This window comes from Thunnus thynnus, chromosome 12, assembly GCF_963924715.1.
Source record: "Thunnus thynnus chromosome 12, fThuThy2.1, whole genome shotgun sequence".
NCBI classification, from domain to species: domain Eukaryota; kingdom Metazoa; phylum Chordata; class Actinopteri; order Scombriformes; family Scombridae; genus Thunnus; species Thunnus thynnus.
The window spans coordinates 11,914,557-11,932,195 of record NC_089528.1 but is presented as its reverse complement, the minus strand read 5'-3'; the positions used below and the strand labels follow the sequence as shown (position 1 = coordinate 11,932,195).

The 17,639-nt window shown below is 40.9% G+C and overlaps 1 protein-coding gene across 2 annotated transcripts in view; it reads right to left on the bottom strand.

Moving 5' to 3' along the window:
- The window catches only part of pik3r2 (phosphoinositide-3-kinase, regulatory subunit 2 (beta)), a 36,260-nt gene that overhangs the window by 9,036 nt on the left and 9,585 nt on the right, over positions 1-17,639 (bottom strand). For both annotated transcript variants that reach the window (XM_067605495.1, XM_067605496.1), the window contains exons 3-11: positions 7,230-7,322; positions 5,303-5,377; positions 4,756-4,908; positions 2,240-2,450; positions 1,879-1,958; positions 1,447-1,549; positions 1,070-1,168; positions 728-908; positions 125-244 (exon numbers count right to left, since the gene is read on the bottom strand). In XM_067605495.1, the coding sequence (XP_067461596.1) occupies positions 125-244; positions 728-908; positions 1,070-1,168; positions 1,447-1,549; positions 1,879-1,958; positions 2,240-2,450; positions 4,756-4,908; positions 5,303-5,377; positions 7,230-7,322 (1,115 nt within the window). The remainder of the gene's footprint in view (positions 1-124; positions 245-727; positions 909-1,069; positions 1,169-1,446; positions 1,550-1,878; positions 1,959-2,239; positions 2,451-4,755; positions 4,909-5,302; positions 5,378-7,229; positions 7,323-17,639) is intronic.

Here is a 17,639-nt window from a genome sequence, read left to right as displayed (position 1 = left end):
TTCAGTATATGAAGAAAACAAACACAATACAAATGATGATTCATAAAGACACCCCCTGTTTGTGTGAGAGGGACAGCGTGTGTGTGTGTGTGTGCGTGTGTGTCCATGTGTGTTGAACTCATACCTGTGAGGTGCGCGTGTATTCCTCATATAGAGAGTCGTACTCGCGGCTCTTCTCCTGGTACTGCTCGTGATAGACCTTCAACTGCTCTCCGACCTCCTCTATACTGTTCTCCTTCACCAACTGAAGCCGTGCAAAAAGCAGATGAAAGCATAACCACCACTTTGATGAGTGAAACCATGAAACTCAGATCAAACAGACCATACTTAATGTTATTCATAAAAATATTGTGGGCAAACTTTTCTAAAGATTGCTAGGAAGGCTAGCAGGCGATTTCAAAGGAGGCTTGCAGAGAGATTTTGCTTTGAACTTGAATTAGATGACATGAATTGACATGATTCTTAGACGACCACTAAAGAAATGCAAGCTTCTAAAAGGGAAATGCCTCTTGAAAAGACTGAGCTGCAGTTACTCTGTATGACATCGTATCCTGCTTTCCTGATGTTGTTTTTTAATAAAAAGTGTAGTGGCTGTTATAGGTCATCAGATCAATAAAATATAAGTATATATAAAGTATATAAGCCTAAAGCCTTGGTATAATCAGATTAAAAAATGCCCTCAGCGCAGTAAATACAATCAACAAACTGCTAGACAATCAGCACAAACCTGTTGGTATTTGGAGATGGGATACAGAAGCTTGGTGTCCAGCTTGGCGTTGTACTGGGCCAAGGACTCGTGCCGGTAGTGATTGATGAGCTCAACTACAGACAGGAAGGTAAGAGGCTCTGAGAAGCCATACCGCCCGTCTCTGTGGTAAATCTTTATAAGCTTGTTGTTCCCTCCTTTCCTGCAGGGGGAGACAAGAGCCAAATGAGAAGGAAAGAAAATAAGGGCAAGTATGCAGATTGTCTGTTTACTTTTAGCGATCAGCTGGTTTGTTTTCATTTAATGCTGCTACATTTTTGCAGATGTTCTTGAGAAACTTTTAAACCAGAAGTGTTGCTTTACCTGAGAGTGAGAGTGTACTCGCCCTCCAGTTTACTTGAGGCATCTCGGACCAGGAAGGTGCCGTCTGGAGTGTCTCGCAGCTTCTCATTCACCTCCTCTCTGCAAATACAGAAACATATTCACTTCATTAACGTTAAACATGATCAGTTGCATTTTAACAGCAAGATAATAACATGATTTCCACAATTATTGATAATCCTAATTTACCGCTATCTATTAAATATAGCGAGGACAACCTGAGGATGTTACATATTGTAACTGGTAACTAATGATGTGCTTCTGACAATGTATTTATCCAGTACTTTAAATCTATGAAACACAATATTTACTGTGATCAAATTCCCCTTGAACAACAATAGTCTGTTTTCATAATTTACCTGGAGATTTCTCCCCAGTACCACTCAGCGTCGTTCAGCAGGCTGCTTGTGTCTGTCATGGCTGATGGAGCCATTTTTGACTTCGCTGGCTTTGCCGGAAGAACTGGAAACAGACACAAACACACACATAAACACACACACAGACATCACCATTAAACCCATTTTATACTAATGGAATAGACACACTTAATTACATTAAGTTGAAGTTCCTCTACTAATCCTCCAAATTGTGAACCAGTGAACAGCTCAAGTGTAAGAATATAAACTTGTGATTGAGAACAACTTCACTGGAAACTGCTAACCTACTAGTGTGAAGTTGTCTGTATGGTAAAGTATAATTAAAATGCCTTGTGGCTTATTAGAGTTATTAATCAATGTTTTACTGCATAAAATTAGTGCTCTACTATAGTGTAAAAACAAGAAATGAGATACCTGGAGGAGTGAGGTCTTGCTCCGTGGTTCTCTCTATCAGAAGCCTCTCCACCACAAGGGCAGGTAACTCCTCATCCAACCTGTCAAGCAATGAATTGACAATTTAACAATGGTTCACAAATTAAATAAATACAAACTCTAGATTAGCTCATGTTCATTCCTCTAAGGGTGGAAGATCTCACTATATAATAAAGTCATATTTATATAGTGCTGAAAAATAACCCAAAATGGTCATTCAACCAATCAGGTGATACTGTAGATCATCTTAAATGTTGCCCTGTTGTACATAATCACCTCCACTGCATACATACATTATGTTTCGCCAATTTCTGTATAAAATATCAATCAGCCAAAAACTTACCAAGTGGTGGAGGGGCCTGTCTTTATCAGCAGCGGTCCGAAGATCTGTCCCAGCGTGTGTGTGTCCAGGCCGTTGCTGGCCTGTGCCTGGGTGACCTTGGATAGGTGTGTGAGGAGGTACTGCAGGGTGAGACGGTGATGGAGAGGGACGGTGGTGGAGCTCTCAAGGACCAGGCTTACCTCTCTGTCATAGCTACCAGCTACCGCACCATCTGCAGGAGGGATTCAAATAAGAATGAAGAGGATCCGGACTTTAAACTACTACTGTGACTTCACTTTTAATCGTGCAGTTTTTATCAGGTTTTCCCATGTGAGGAAATCTTGTCTTCAGTAATCCCCCCTATATGCTTTCAACAGCGGCGCAGCGCCACTGCTAAATGATGAATGCCACTGTTGAAATTTCGCTTTGTACATAATAATCACGACGAACGAAAACCACATGCACTTTCTCCGCTTCCAGCAGCTGACTGGAGCTAGTGGGGAGAGAATGGGAACTGGTATCATGTATGATCGCACAGCAGCTCTACGTCCTCTCTTCTGCTCTGTGTGTCGGTGTGTGACCGAGGGCGGGGTTCAGACACACAAACACACACACACACTCAGAGCAGACAGCAGAGCAGAGAGGCCACAGCGGAGACAGTGAACCAGGTGAAGTGAATGGTAACATTTTACTCGAGTTGATGACAGCTACACTCGTTACTGTAAGTGCAATAAAACCATTGTGAGTAAAAAGCCAATAAGAGTAATTTATCAAACCACCTGTTCAACAAGCACAAACATGCAATATTTTTAACTGCTTTGTCTGCAGTGTCCCATCCACCGCCTTTACCGCCAACCACGGTACCTTCGTTAAGCTAATAGGAAAGTGTTATGAACAAGCTAAAATGAAAGCTGTCTGTATGTAGCTGCTGTAAATGTTTAGCTTAGTTTGCCACGAATATTAAAACCAGTAAAATTCCTGTAAACTTATCTACTGGCCCAGCCCCCCTCCCTCTACCAGCGGGTACCTGCTGGCAGTGAATCCCATCAGCAGCAGCGGGAGGACAGAGGACAGGAGGAATGACTGATACTGACTGATGTCTGTGTTTATTCTTTCTTCACTTTCTAAGCTCAGTATTTTGATGATTTTGAATGATAAATTATTTCAGAACATAGTGCTTACTTCATCAGTAAGCATATTTGTTTCACTTTTCTTCTTGCTAATGTCTGAGTGAAACTGTGAAAAACTACAACCTGTGTTGTTTTTAATAAATATTGTGATGATAATGCTCCAATATGATGTGAAAATGCAACGTTTTTAGTCAAATAACATCACATTTTCTTGAGGGAGAAACCCAAAAGTCCCCGACTGTGTTGATCCATTTCATTTTTTGACATTTATTGCCATGACACTTATCTGAACCTCTGGAGCCCTTCTGGTGTCAAATGCTGCTGTAAATGATCACACACATGACTCTGTGGACATGGATAAACATATCTGGAACAATGTTAAGGTAATTTTAAGTTATTCCACTGCTGGTGTGTGTGCAAATACGGGTCCTGGCGTCGTGGGCCCTGCGTGCGCGCAAAAGCATCACTGCTGAAAAAAAATCCTAACGGAAACACTGTGTCTTTGATCCTCAAGTCCGCTGTATTGCTTGGTATTTTTTTATAATGTAGGTCTAGTTTGTATTGGAAATTAAATCATGGTGTCCATGTGCAGAGCAGAATCAGCGGAAGCATTTTTAGCATGCCTCAGTGAGCTCATCCCTTCCCGACACTTGACTCTATTCTCTCAACGCTGACACGCAGCTGACCTCGATCAGCAGCAGATACGGTTCAGTTTAGGCCTCGTGCAATTCTTTTACTTAAATTACAGTTATTGAAGCAATGAAAGGTGCCATTCTGCTCGCTAAAACAACATCATCAGCAGCACACGGCTCATTTTTGGGCTCGTGCTATTCAATTACACTGCACAAAATCCCCTTCTTAGCAAGACTGTTGAGTCCAAAAATATTTTCTTAAAACAAGCAAAAAATATGGCAACGGGGTGAGAATATTTCACAAATCAATTTGTTCCAAGAATTTTCTAGAATGAAGTGTTTTCATGCATTTTATTGATACTACATCTAGCTATAAAACAGTCAGTTTAGCGCAATATGACTTCGGTTTGGCTTTATATGTTGGACTTTGCCTGTTTTAGCCCATTAACTGCAGATTGTGTGTACTTGACACTTCTGCAGAATATTTTCCAAAGCATCCAATAACTTTTTAGATTGATACAGTGAATGCATTTTTCCTACATTGCAGCCGACCGCTATATAAATTGCCTATTCATGTGCTTGCAAGTTGAGGGTAAGAAGATAATGCGAAAAATATTGACATCATTTGGTAAATGGTCAGCAGTAATCTACAGAATCTGCTGTTTAAATCAGCAAAAACCACTACCGATGTCCATGAACATACCGTTATGGTAGCGAGATACAGATGCGCTCCCACTGTAATCATAAAAATGTCAAAGTGTCAAACGTTTCCTACCTGCTGACTGCTGCAGGACCTGCTGCTGCAGTGTGACAGCAGTTTGTAGGTGAGGGTAGATACAGGCAGGGATGACAGGTGACGGGAGGTCTCTCAGGTAGCGCAAGACACACTCTGACAGGAAACCCACATCTTTCTGACCGATGTCACTCTCTGGACCACAGAATATACATTTGGGACAGTTAGAGGCAACGTACGACGAGAGGAAAATCCACCAAAATCAATCAATCAACCACAGAGCGATCTGGATGCTCTATACTCTTGACTACGCTGGGTTTAAAGATGCAGCTCTGTGACGTGAAGGTCATGAGGTCTGGGTTAAGTCTGGGGCAGGGACAGTGAACAGGTTACAGTCTCTCCTGAATTGTAAGAGACAAGTCACATGTACCACATAACAGTAGACGACTACTGTCATTGATGTAGATGTAAGGGACGTATTGTAACTTTAAAAACATGAAGAGCAGTGCAGCACACAGGCTCAGAAAACTACCCAAACCTACCAATGAAACTTTGAATGAAATCCAGTTTAGTATGTGATAAGACTCACCAGAACTCAGGCTGTAGACTGGACTGTCTGAAAGTGAGGAACCAGTTGTCCTGTACAATGTTTTGGAGTCCAGACCTGAGGAAGTCAGATAGTGTTGGTAAGTGAAAGTTCACAGAGATCAGCAGAGAAAGAAACTAGTCAAGTATAAAAAAAACAAAACACTGTTAAGTAGTAAAGGAAACGCTAACAACACACATGGTATGAAGAGAAAGGAGAGAAAATAGAGCATAATAAAAATATTGGACATTTAATACAGACAAACAAACAGCAGACGTGATTTTTGCTACTGGCTGGACAATCTCAGTTTGTAAGCAAAACCCAGTGCGTGACACAGCACTTGGCCGGATCATTTTTGTTTTGGAAATACAAATTTCCAACATAATATTTCAGCTGCGTGTTGTTTTAAATTCAGTCTCACGTCCAACAACTGAAAGAATGTGATCAATCCGTTGGAGGAGAGCTGCTTCAAATGTTTTCCAACAAGCAATATTTACAAGAGCGGAGCCAACACATGTTCCCGTGTCAAGTGTTTCTCTTTTTTTTTTTTTTGTTCTTTTCTTGGTGGAAAATATCTGAAACAGCACTGAGAAAGACTCACCATGCTTAAACATAACAGTGAAGATGAAGCAGATTGTTTCGGCAGAACGGCCAAACTGTCCTGACGATTTAATGTAAGAGAAACTCCAGGAAAAAAGAATCTTACATTTATGATTTTTTTATGTTGTGGTTAAGAAGAAGCTTTTCAACATTCTGACATATTTAACTAAGCTTTTCCGTGAGTTAAAGATTTCACACATCCTCTGAAAATGTCTGTGCAGAAAACATCTTAACTCCGGATGAATACATTACTCATTTCCCAAGTTTAAACAACATTTAGGGAACACTGGGTCTAGACAGCCTGCATCAAGGAGGCAATTCCTTGAGACAAGCCAGTCTCTCAGGTCGTTGTGAAAACCACACCGTGCGGTCAGAGCGTGTGTGTGTGTGTGTGTGTGTCACACACTGTCAAGTATTTCAACACCACTGCTACATTATATTATTTACATTCAGGGACAGACCTCCTGTCGCCCCTCTGGTAGATATCAATACTGAGATTTTTTCCCAATGAATAGCAGGAAGACATTTTCAGAGGATATCTCTAAGATGAAAAGTCAGTAGGTCGTGAAGGATAACAGGCACAATAAGAGAAGCTCTATGTGTATGATAATGTGCATTAGAGCTGAAACAATTAGTCAACTACCTGAATATTGAAAATCTGTAAATTATGTTCATTATTATGTGAAAATGACAAACAATTTTCTGGTTCCAGCTTCTCCTATGTGAAGATTTGCTGCTTTTCTCTGTTTTATATCATTTTAAACTCAATATATTTCTGTTTTGAACTGTTGGTCAGAAATTTTTCTCTACTGTCTGACATCTTATAGACTTAAAAATTTAAAAAATTAATACAGTAAACAGTAATTAATAAGTATGGAACTAGGACACAGACTTAGTGTCCCTAATGTTGTCTACAATCAGCATAGTTGTCTGTGCAAATGCCTGTGTGTGCATGTGTGTGTGTGTGAGAGTGAAAGACAGAGAGAAAAACAAAAGAAAGATAGAAAAAAAAGAGGCAAATACTGTGAATGGAGTCCTACTGAATGTTACGTGTGAATCAAAGCCACTGAAATTCTTTCTTTCTTCCAGTAACTAATCAACTGTGGTGGCTGCCGTGAGTCTGCGCGAACCTGCGTGTACACTTCTACATGTGTGTGACGGCCTGACTGGATCCACATGTCTATACGTCTACTCGTGAGCGAATTCTGGCACGGGAGCAAGAGGCAGATGGCGGGAGGGAGACACTCGCACATAGACAGAGAGAGAGACGGGGAGGCGCGCAGGGAGCGAGACGACAGACGAGTGAGTTGGCTGGCCGACACGGATATACCTCTCTTCTCTATGGCTTGGATCAGGCTGACGAGGGATGGGGGAGCCGTCTCTGGTGGTGTGAACTGCTCACTCAGGTCCGGCACAGAAACAGCTGAAACAACAACACAAATCACTGTTACACTTCTGGCACAAAGCCTCCGAAAGGCCACGGGGGTGCTGCGGCACTGACAAGAGCACAGTGAACTAGGAGCAGTTGGAGGATATAGAGTGTGTATAAAGTTGTGAGAATATATAAAATCTATAAAGAACACTATAAAACATGATAAGGTTTGCAGGAGACGCACCTGTTTTACAAAAAAAAAAAATACTGGATTAGCTGGTCTTTTGCATTTGTTTGCACATTATTCTAATTTTTTAAAAACTAAAAACACCAAGTAAAGCAAAGTTTGTTATACATGTTATTGTGGTCGTCTAGCTGGTGAGATATATGATAATACAGTGAGACCAGAACAATTTAGTAAATGAACAAAAGAATGAAAAAGGGTGAAAAAAAAAAAAAAGAAAAACTGCTGATGGCGAGCAAAAACTTTATCTACTTTACAACTCCCCACAGACTAAATCAAACATCTTTTCAGTCAGAGAGAAAGAGAAAAGTAGAAAGCAAGAGGGGAAAAAAGAGGGATCCATTTCCCTTCCTCCCTCCCCTCCCTCTCTTTTTTTCCCTTTTCTTTTCTCCCCTCTTGCTTTCTCTCTTCCCCTCCACTCCGTCCTGCTCGGTGTTTCGCCTTAGCTCTTTGCGTGAGTGGAGCACAATAAAGGATTTAATCAAAACTCCTGAACAAGCAAAAGCCCTGTGGCTGTATGCCAGGCCCGGCCCGGCCCGGCCAGGACAGGCAGGCAGGCAGGCAGGCAGCGCCTCCTATTCGGCCCCGGAGCAGGGCTGTGTGCTGGGGTTGGGGGGGTGGGGGGGGTGGGGTGGGGGAGGTAGGAGTGAGGGGTGGGGGTAACGCTGGGAGCAGGGAGGGCCTGGCCTGGCCGGGACTTGGCAGTAGGCTCCTGTTCCTGGCACGGCTCGGCTAAACCGCTGCTGATTATTAATTTGGGGAGTTCAGACAAGAAACGCCGCGTCAGCACATTCCGTTCCCCTCTCTCTCTCTCTGGTTCTTGTTCTCTCTTTCTCTGGATGTCTCTCGCCCTCCCTCCCTCTCTCTTTCTGTCCTTTGCTCTCTTGCATTCTTTCTCTTGCTTCTCTCTTCTGGACTTTCTCTCTCTCTCACTCTTTTTTTTTTCTTCTTGTTCTCTCTTTTGGTCTCTTTTACTAAAGTTTTTATTCAATTGCTCACTCTTTTCTTTTCTTTCTTTTCCTTCTCTCTCTCTCTCTCTCTCTCTTTCTCTGTCTTCATGCCTGCCGGTAGCGAGCACACAGACAGACCTCTGCCTCTTCTTTATCCCTGTTGGCCATTTTGGCTGGCAGGCCCCTCCCCCTCCTCTCTCATCACAGTATCGCTTGTTTGGATGTGCACTACTTGAGCAGTTTTTACATACCTGTTTACACAAAATTACAAACCCGACAAATTCTCCAAACTATAAGAAAAGTAATTTGTCATCGCCTTGCAGAAGGACTGAGACCATTACAATAAAGATGTGTAGGATTGTTTTCTGATCTGCCGAGGCTACAGTTAAGGATTGGTTAGGTTAAGGCACAATCTTAAGGAAAGATCGTGATCATGGTTAAAATAAGCATTTAGCATTGCTAAGAAATTGGATGCAAAACAGTGGCCTCCTGTGTAAAAGTCAAACAGTTTGTGGACCCTGCCCTCCTTCTTAACCTGGCATTTAAACCCAAAACTGCACTGAGTTAAAACAACGCATAGGGTTGCGTTTTTGGGGATGTGTTGCTTAAGATATTGTCACGACAATGAAATACGTTCCAGGAAGGCCGGTTTGAGAGGCCAAAACATTGGATAGTAGTTTATAATACTTTGAAACATCATTTTCAGCTCTGGAAATATCAGGGCTACAATTATTTTATCCTCTACCTCGACAATCGCAAAGTAAACAGTCAACAACAAGCGTGTGCTTGCATGTAACCAATTAACTAACTCGGTGTGTTGTCAGATGTCGTTGCATTGTGTTCGACTTTTTTGCCGGACAATTTTTTAGTGAAATCTCTCATATGGCTGAACGAGGAGGCTGTGTATTTTCATGAAATGCTAATATCAGTCTGAACAGGGCCTAAGAGGTTTTGACGTCACACTATTTTGGCTTTGCTCCTGACAGAAAAGTGTCATAATTCACACGACCACTGGAGGTCCTTGTCAGGTAAATGTAAACAAAGGCAGACAATCAATCGATGTTGTCATTTTTTCTTATGAGAACAGTCTCCACAAACCACAACTGCTTGGTTTTTATGTATCGTGAAACATTTTTACAACAGTTTGGGCCAATTTTCAATCTTCATGGTGGTTATATTTCTCTGCCTTTGTTGAATGGAAGAATTGTCAGAATAAATAAACACTGCTTAAGTGTAACTGGATTGTCATGAAATACAGATGTGGCATCATGAAAATGCCATAATGAAAATGCTTTAGGAAGCAGAATGTAATTATTAAGTACAGGCAGGCTGCAGGCAATAAAGTACAAATAAAGGCAATAAAACAAGAAATGAATGTATTCCAATAGTTTGGGAGGAGAGCGGGAAGCAGAAATGACTTACGATATTTTCCCCAAGAGGAATGAACTTTCTCACTCCTACATGCAAACAAACATGAACCCTTTAGTTCACTGTATATTTCACTAGACTCTTCTTTTTTTTCACCCGCAAAAACGACTGTAGCCCTGGAGCCTTGTCAGGGTTTTGGAAAAGTATGGAAAAAGAGAGAAAGGCTGAAGTAGAGAGAGATAAAGTAACAGCATCTCATTAGTCAATTATAACCACTTCCTTGGCAGACTGCACACTGGGAGACAGGCATATGACTTGACATGCCCTGATGTGGGAGAAACAAGAGAAAAGAAGGAAAAGAGGGAGAGAGAGATAAAGAGAGAGAGAGAGAGAGAGAAAAAAGCATGACAGGGAGCTTTGCACTTGAACAAGTGATTTCTGGTGCATTCGAGGCCTTACACGTCTACTTTATGCATCGTAAGAGATTTTTACAGAGAAAATCTCATGACTGTGTGTGTTTCAGCTTCTCTTCAGAGAGGCTTTGATAAAAGTCATATTCACACCGAGCCATTCAACACCATCTACGTTGGTGAGAGGACCTATAGAGTCGTGTGTGACGTCTGCTATCTACACATGAAGCTGAAAATGTGAAGGTCGGATGAATGTTGCAGATCCTGTCTTTGTGTGTTTTTTTTTTTTTCGGTGCGAGGCAAAAAGTCGACTGGATGAGGCAAAGCTATGTGGAGCAAAAATATTTGCTCTGTATCTTCTCCATCAGTATGCTTATGTAATACGTAGCTGGCTCTGCTGCATTCTCCCCTCTCTGAGCTCGGTGTCAGAACTGAAACTTCTCCAAGTTGCAGAGATACCGCACAAATTCATTCACAGGATTTCACTGGTTGAGTTAAACCTCTGGAATTTCCTCAATGCGACTCATACATTCAAAAAATTGTGATTTTTTTGTGACTGTGTCATCAAACAGTACTAAATCAGGATATGCAGTTCAACTACCACTAACAATACTACTGTATCATTACTGCATCATTTGTTATGTTGTAAAAAATATACAGAATTCACCCTTTCATTTGACAAAACACTGACTTCCTGTTTTAGGCTACTGATGACAAAAATGTTACCATTTACAAAAATAATCATTTTACTCTCCCAAAGTGATCATGATCAAAGATACTCTTGAAAAATAGAAATAATGAATATGTAAAAGTGTGTTTAAAACTAACTTGAGTTTTCAGAGAACATAATTCAATTGTTTTGAGGTGGTTGAAAAATACAATAACCATCAGAAATGTATTTGTGCTTTAAAACTAAAAACTAAAAGTTTGACAAATTATTTTAATTCAAGAAACACTTTCTAGCTTTTTCCAGATCTTTCTCATCTTTATCAGTCCACACAGTTCAAAGCAGAGAGAAGCCTCGTTAAGTGGAGATTATTTTTGTCATACAACTATTTCCAAGGTCAACAGTGAGTTACTTTCACGCTCAACAGTTAATATATATTAATTTTACATCAGATTTGCAGCCCTCCCCTTTTCTATTAAAGCCTACCATGAAAATTTCTACAGTTTTTTTTCCTAATCCACCTTTTTATCTGCATTATTTCACCAGATGTACTTGTGTAGAGATTTTACTTTCCTCCAAATACACTCATATGAGGCTAAAATGAAAGTAAACAACTTTTTCCAAAACAACAAATAAGGATAAAATTTGCAAAAACACTTCTGAACTTATGTTACTCCAAGAATGTGTTTGTTGCGTACCGTGGTGACAGGGCCAGTTGGTGTCTGGCTCACCGATGGTGTGTAACAGTGTGTGCTGCTGCTGGTCAAGTTTCACTGCAACATGTCTTCACTGCATCCCAACTATGTAAGACAGGCAATGCATCATTCATTCCTCTGTCACAACATGCTACAGCTACACGTGAAAGACACGTCAAAGCTACACGTGTGCAAATGAGCCCCCGAGTCAAACACAGGTGATCCGCACAGGACGGTGGATCTGGTTTTATAGGCCTTGAGGTGCAACTCACACATTACTGCAAAAAATGTGCAATAAAATCTGTAATAGCAGGTTGATTGAGATGATTAACGCGACGTGGCTACAGATTTATCATAAAATAGAGCAAATACACTTTAATATCATGTCAGGCACAATGAGACACCCTCTGAAGTAGTCAACAATTGTATTAAAAAGTCTATACAGAGATGTAAACATGGATTATTTTATGCCAAAAGGTGAATTTAACGGCTGCATCTACGAGGAACAGACTGAAAATGACACATATCGTCTCTAGTTATGAGTCGACTGAACAATCTCCAGATCCTACTTTGTTCGGTTTGTCACTACCTGCCGGGTAGCCTGACGCTATCTGTAGATATCAGGCTGATGTTTTGTAAAGAAACACAAACAGCAGCAGATCAGTTAGTGAGCAGACTTTTTTTCTGCTCTGTCTGTGCAGAAACTGATTATTCAGCTGGATATGCTCTACTTAGCTGAAGCATCTGCTGCTGACAGTCAATAGCTGTGTAGTATAACCTGTATTTTATGCGTAATGATGACAGCCTTGCAGGTGGTGCAGGTCTTTTGTTATTCTTGCTCAACTGTCAAAAAAAAAATATGATGTTTCAATCTTGCATTTTGCAGGCAAACAAAAAATTTAAATCGTGAATTGACCCCAAGCTTTTTGGCCATATTGCTCAGACTTAACTTGTCTTCACAGTGGATTTATTAGTTGTTTCACTGGACTGGAGTGACGACTTGTAAGGTGACCTAGAAAAATAGGTGGATGGTTCTTCTGTGACCACTTTGCCCTGATTTCTAAAAATTGATTTTAAGCAACTGTGAGGTTTTAGCAGCGGGAGCTTAGTATTATTGTTTACCCCACATATGTATATATATATAGTTGTGTAGTCATTTATGTGTATTGCATGTTTGCTTATGAGTATTGCCATCTGTTTCCAAGATGCTTTCTTTTTTACCATAGGTAATAATAATCCTAGAGTCAACATTTTCCAACCAGTGTGCAAACCAGCCGTTCCCTCTTCCGTGAAACCTTCGTGCAGTGAATGATGCTGGTTATGTAGCTAAAGTGGTTGTTATGTAGATGTTTTGTGATGTACCCGAGGGGGAAATCGTGATAATGTTGTTACCATAATACAACACATTTGATTTGATAATGCGTTTTCAAATGTTTGGGCCTGTTTAAAAATGTTAACATGTGATTTGTCATCTATAACCGCATGCATGGCTGCGTAGCATTATGTCTAACTGGACTCTGTGTTATTTGACTCTCGACAGTCTTAAAGTACAACATAAATACACAGTTTTCAGCTCATTCAAGCATGTGAAGTTAGAGATTTGGCCCTCAGAAGACTTTTACAGCATAATTTCCTTCATATTTTCTTTTTTTTAATTGTCATTTTTGTCAGAAAAAAAAAATCCTTTTGACGATTGTTATTTAGAAGAAACAAACAGGCATTGCGTTTTCCTTTCGCTTCTGCCTACAGTAAGCAACTGTACAAAATGTACTCCGTTCTGTTTCTGGTTTACTAAAGCCATTAATCTTTCAGTAAGACAACTTCACGCCTAAATGAGTTCTCATTTACTGCTCTGGCACTAAAGAAATGCTCCAGAAAATAAAATTTGCTATAGCTCTGCAAACTGTAACATGCTAAATTGACTGAACTCCAAGAGAATAATACAACGGTTAGAGGAGAAACCAAATACAGCTGGTTCCTATATTTGCAGTTGGATAGGGTGGCCTTGGCTTACACTGTAGCCCTCCTCTCCCTCCCTTTTCAGCCTCTCCATATCTTTCCCCATTCTCTTTCTCTACTGTCTCAGCCCCTCTTCCACCCCCCCCTCCCTCCACTGGTTCTTTGAAAGTGTTTTCCTGGTAAGGCGCAGGGAGCGGAGAATGAGTGGAGGCCTCTCCTTTCTGAGAACTGGCCCCGCTTACATGGTTTATAGCTGCCCAGAGACAGTATCAGACGTGTATGTGAATGAGGGAGAGAGGCTGCAAAAAGAAAAAAAGAAAAAAAAAAAAAAAAGGGAGGGAGGACGGGAGAAAGCGGGGAGAGAGGCAGAGGAGGGAGGGAGGGAGGGAGGGAGAGAGGGAGGAAGAAGGGAGGAGTTTGCGAAAATGCCAAGCCATGGTTCACTTCAGCAGGCAGTTAAAGTGAGGCCAGGGAGAGGAGAGAGAGAAAGGAGGGAAAGAGAGAAGAAAAAAAAAAACTCTCTCTGGGTTTGTAGAATAATTTCTGTTGCAAGTTGAGAAACGTTTTGCCTCTGTGTCTGGGGACTGTAACTGATCTTTACTCACAATATGTCTCAAAAAGTGTACTTACGCCTATCAATTAAAGTTGTTCTAAAAGCCATATGTGCACCGCAAAGCTTGAACTGTAACTTAAAGATTCTTACAAGCAAGTTTTCAGTGCGAAAACGACACTGTTGTGTTGCAAGTATGGCCTGTTTCACGGCTAAAACAAAATAACAAAATCTTAACATAAAAAAAGCCCAGTAGAAAAGATCACACTGCATAAATTTCATACAGGATTGAGCCATGTAGTATTCACAGTCAGAAATCAGGGCGCTGTGTATTTAATTTCTATGTAAAACCCCAAAGAGACGCATTCAAAGTCTGCATAAAACATTCATGTGTAGGTGACTGCTGCAGCTTCCGTTGTTGTTTTTCGGGACAAAATATTCAAACTAAATATGACGTCATCTGTCAAACCAGAGTCCTCCTCTTACTATTTCAGAGAGAAGAAACGCTGAGACATTTGCATCTTTTGGTCAGCAGCTGCTGAAAAACATTGGTGCATTTACATGAACTTAAGTAGCCGGGTTTCTGCACTAACCTGATTTCTTTAAGTGCAAATGAGAAACCTTTTTTTTTGTGTAATTTGGTTGAGGGATTTAGAGAAACCTGCTTCACCTAATTTCTTGCATATATATACACACATAACTGGGTTTCTAATGAGACTTTACATGAGTGCATTTGCATGATAAAGACTTTAGATGTGTCTCTGCAGCAGCAGTATGCAAAACAAATAAATCCCAAACTGAAACTCAAATAAATTAGTCTGAATGATTCGTTTTCCACAGTCACATTTCCACATTTTGAAAAAAAAACTGTCAGTACAGAACTTGTCATTTTCAAAATATGCTCAATATTGAAATAAAAAGCTCAAGCTAAGAAAGAGGGGACAGAGATAAAAGATTTGTTAGCGGCTGAGCTTGGCCAATCTGTGTATTTTGCCAATCCGGGTGTCAGAGTCACTCGCACCGCTGCGCCCGAATCATTTTTTTTACATTAACACCTTCTAATTTTCACTTGCATACGCTGCAGAACGCTCGCTCAGTAGTGCTGGCTGTCAGCTTTGCAACACTAGCAGGCTGAGGTGGACCAAACACAGTGAAGTATAGTAAAGACAGGATCGGCATTTGATAAGCTATATTTTAGCCGATACCATTAAAATATGCCGGGATCACCTATAGTGAGGATTGTCTCGGGACGTCTCTAATAGATAATGTTGATACATGAAATAACGCCTGATTATTTATAATCTTAAAAGTGCATCCACACGTTGAAGGACGGACGTTTGGCTACGACCTGCGACCTTTGAATCCACTCGGCCGCGGTGCTGCCGCTCTACGTCGAATGTTACAATCTCTGCGAATAGTAAATGGGCCACACTAACAATAGATCCTTTCAACCAAACGACCAGGGCCTCTGTTCCCTCACGGAAATGATGATGTACAAATTTGGGCATGACCATTTCTAATCTACGAGGCACTTTTGCTGCTAAACCAAGGTGTCGTTCCTTCAGCCGCTGCCCTGCACCCTCTCCTCCCCTCCCACCACCCGACTCTTTCTTTCTCTCTCTCTCTCTCTCTCTCTCTGGGTTTCACTTGGTGCGACTGCCCCTGTCTCTCCAAATCACAGACACAAACGCCTGCTGCCCAACTGGTTTGTCTCACTGTCTGTCAAACATGAGGATACTGTTGTCCCCCTCACCTGCCTTTGCTTTTGAAAGTTAAGGCCTGCTCTTGTTCACTAACACACGCCTTTCATTCTCACGTTTTTTATTATATTACTGGCACGGAGAAATCTCATCTGATAAAGAGTTTTTGGAAACATTTGCGATTCGGTTACGATATCCTCTGCTTTTGAAGACTTTTCGGAAAAGAAAACTGAGAAATGAATTCAAATTAATGAATTCCAATGAGGGCCAGTGTAGTTTGCTGTGCACGATGAATAGCCAATTGGCTCGACCAGAGGTGATGCAGAGTTCACAGCCTACGTGCTCAGAGTGGTACTTAGCCCATCTGTCAAAAAAGCAGCGGGGGGAATTACAGAGAATGCAGCTTTTGACGGAGCAGGAATGCACCGTTTCATATGCAGAAAGATATAAAAGATTTTATTTATCTGTTTTGGCACTATGCACCTTTGTCTCTGGCATCTCATACGAGGAAGTAATAAATTAACGAGTTGAAGCCAAATGCAAGGGAGTGCAAATGAGAAGAAAATGATGGAAATCTTTGGGAGTGTGGAGGAACTTCAGTCTGAGCTCGCTAAGGTGGATCAATCCGTGCCAAGTGTATGTTTGAGTTGGATGCTAATGCGGCTGAACGAAGGCTGTTACCATTATGAATAAGTATGAGATGTGCCTATTTTCCCAAAGTCAAGGGAGCGAGGCGAGGTGTGAAAGAACAGAGCTCTTATCTCTGAGGAAAAAATGTGACATTCTTTTCCCCGAACCACTGAATAACTCTCCATTTGCAAAAAAAAAAAAAAAACCCACAAAAAAACGCACCTATTAAAACATTTTTTCTTTCTCAGTAAACAAGTTTCACATCTGAGTGTCAAAATTCATGCACCAAAACTCACTAAACTTGGTCATACTGCAGTTTGAAACAGTACTTGCAGCCCCTCCTGCCTGTGCGATCCTTTACCCGGAGTTGAGCAGAAGGTCAATAACAAGTCACAGCGAAGGAGAGGCAGGCATTTTTGTGCAGATAAGCCCAGAGCAGTTTGGATGCCAAAGACACATGTTAATGTTAAATGTAAAGGGGGCCACACAGACGGACACAATCAATGCCAGACCTGTACAGGAGAGTCCAGTAAGTAGATGGATTAGCCCTTTATTATTCAGCAGAGAGTTTGGTTAGCTGTGCTTCCAAGGAGGCGAGGCTTATGACGTCTTTTAAGTATAGATTAAAAGGTCAACTCGAGGTCACCGCCAAATGTGAAGCTCGATCAAAACTCCCGAGGTGGCCGACCGGCGACACCACGACTACACGGGACTAACAGCCAGTAACAGCTGGGCAGTTTATAAACGTGTGTTTGAACATTTGTCAGTGATCATGTGCAAAAAACTACAAAAAAGCAATAATTTTGATTGCAAAAAAAAAAAAAAATCACACCTCCTCTTATTAATGAAGATCCATATTAATAAAAGTGCAGAAGTAACCTGACGTAACTGTTTCTGTCCTGCTTTCTGGTTTGGATATCGTCTCCGTACTCGATGCTTACTGACAAAATATTGAACATGTTTGTTTGTAATCTGATATGTTGATATGAGTTTTAAATCATAACTTTAAACTGAGCAGAAAAAAATATGAATAGAGAAATAATATTAAAATAATGAGGTGAGTTTTAGTGAAAAGCGATAGTTTTATAATAAAATGTACAGAAAGCATCCAGTGTTCTTCTTATACATCAAATCAACTTACTACTGCTTCTATGTATTTCTCTCATAGGATAATTTAACTTTATAATATTGCAAC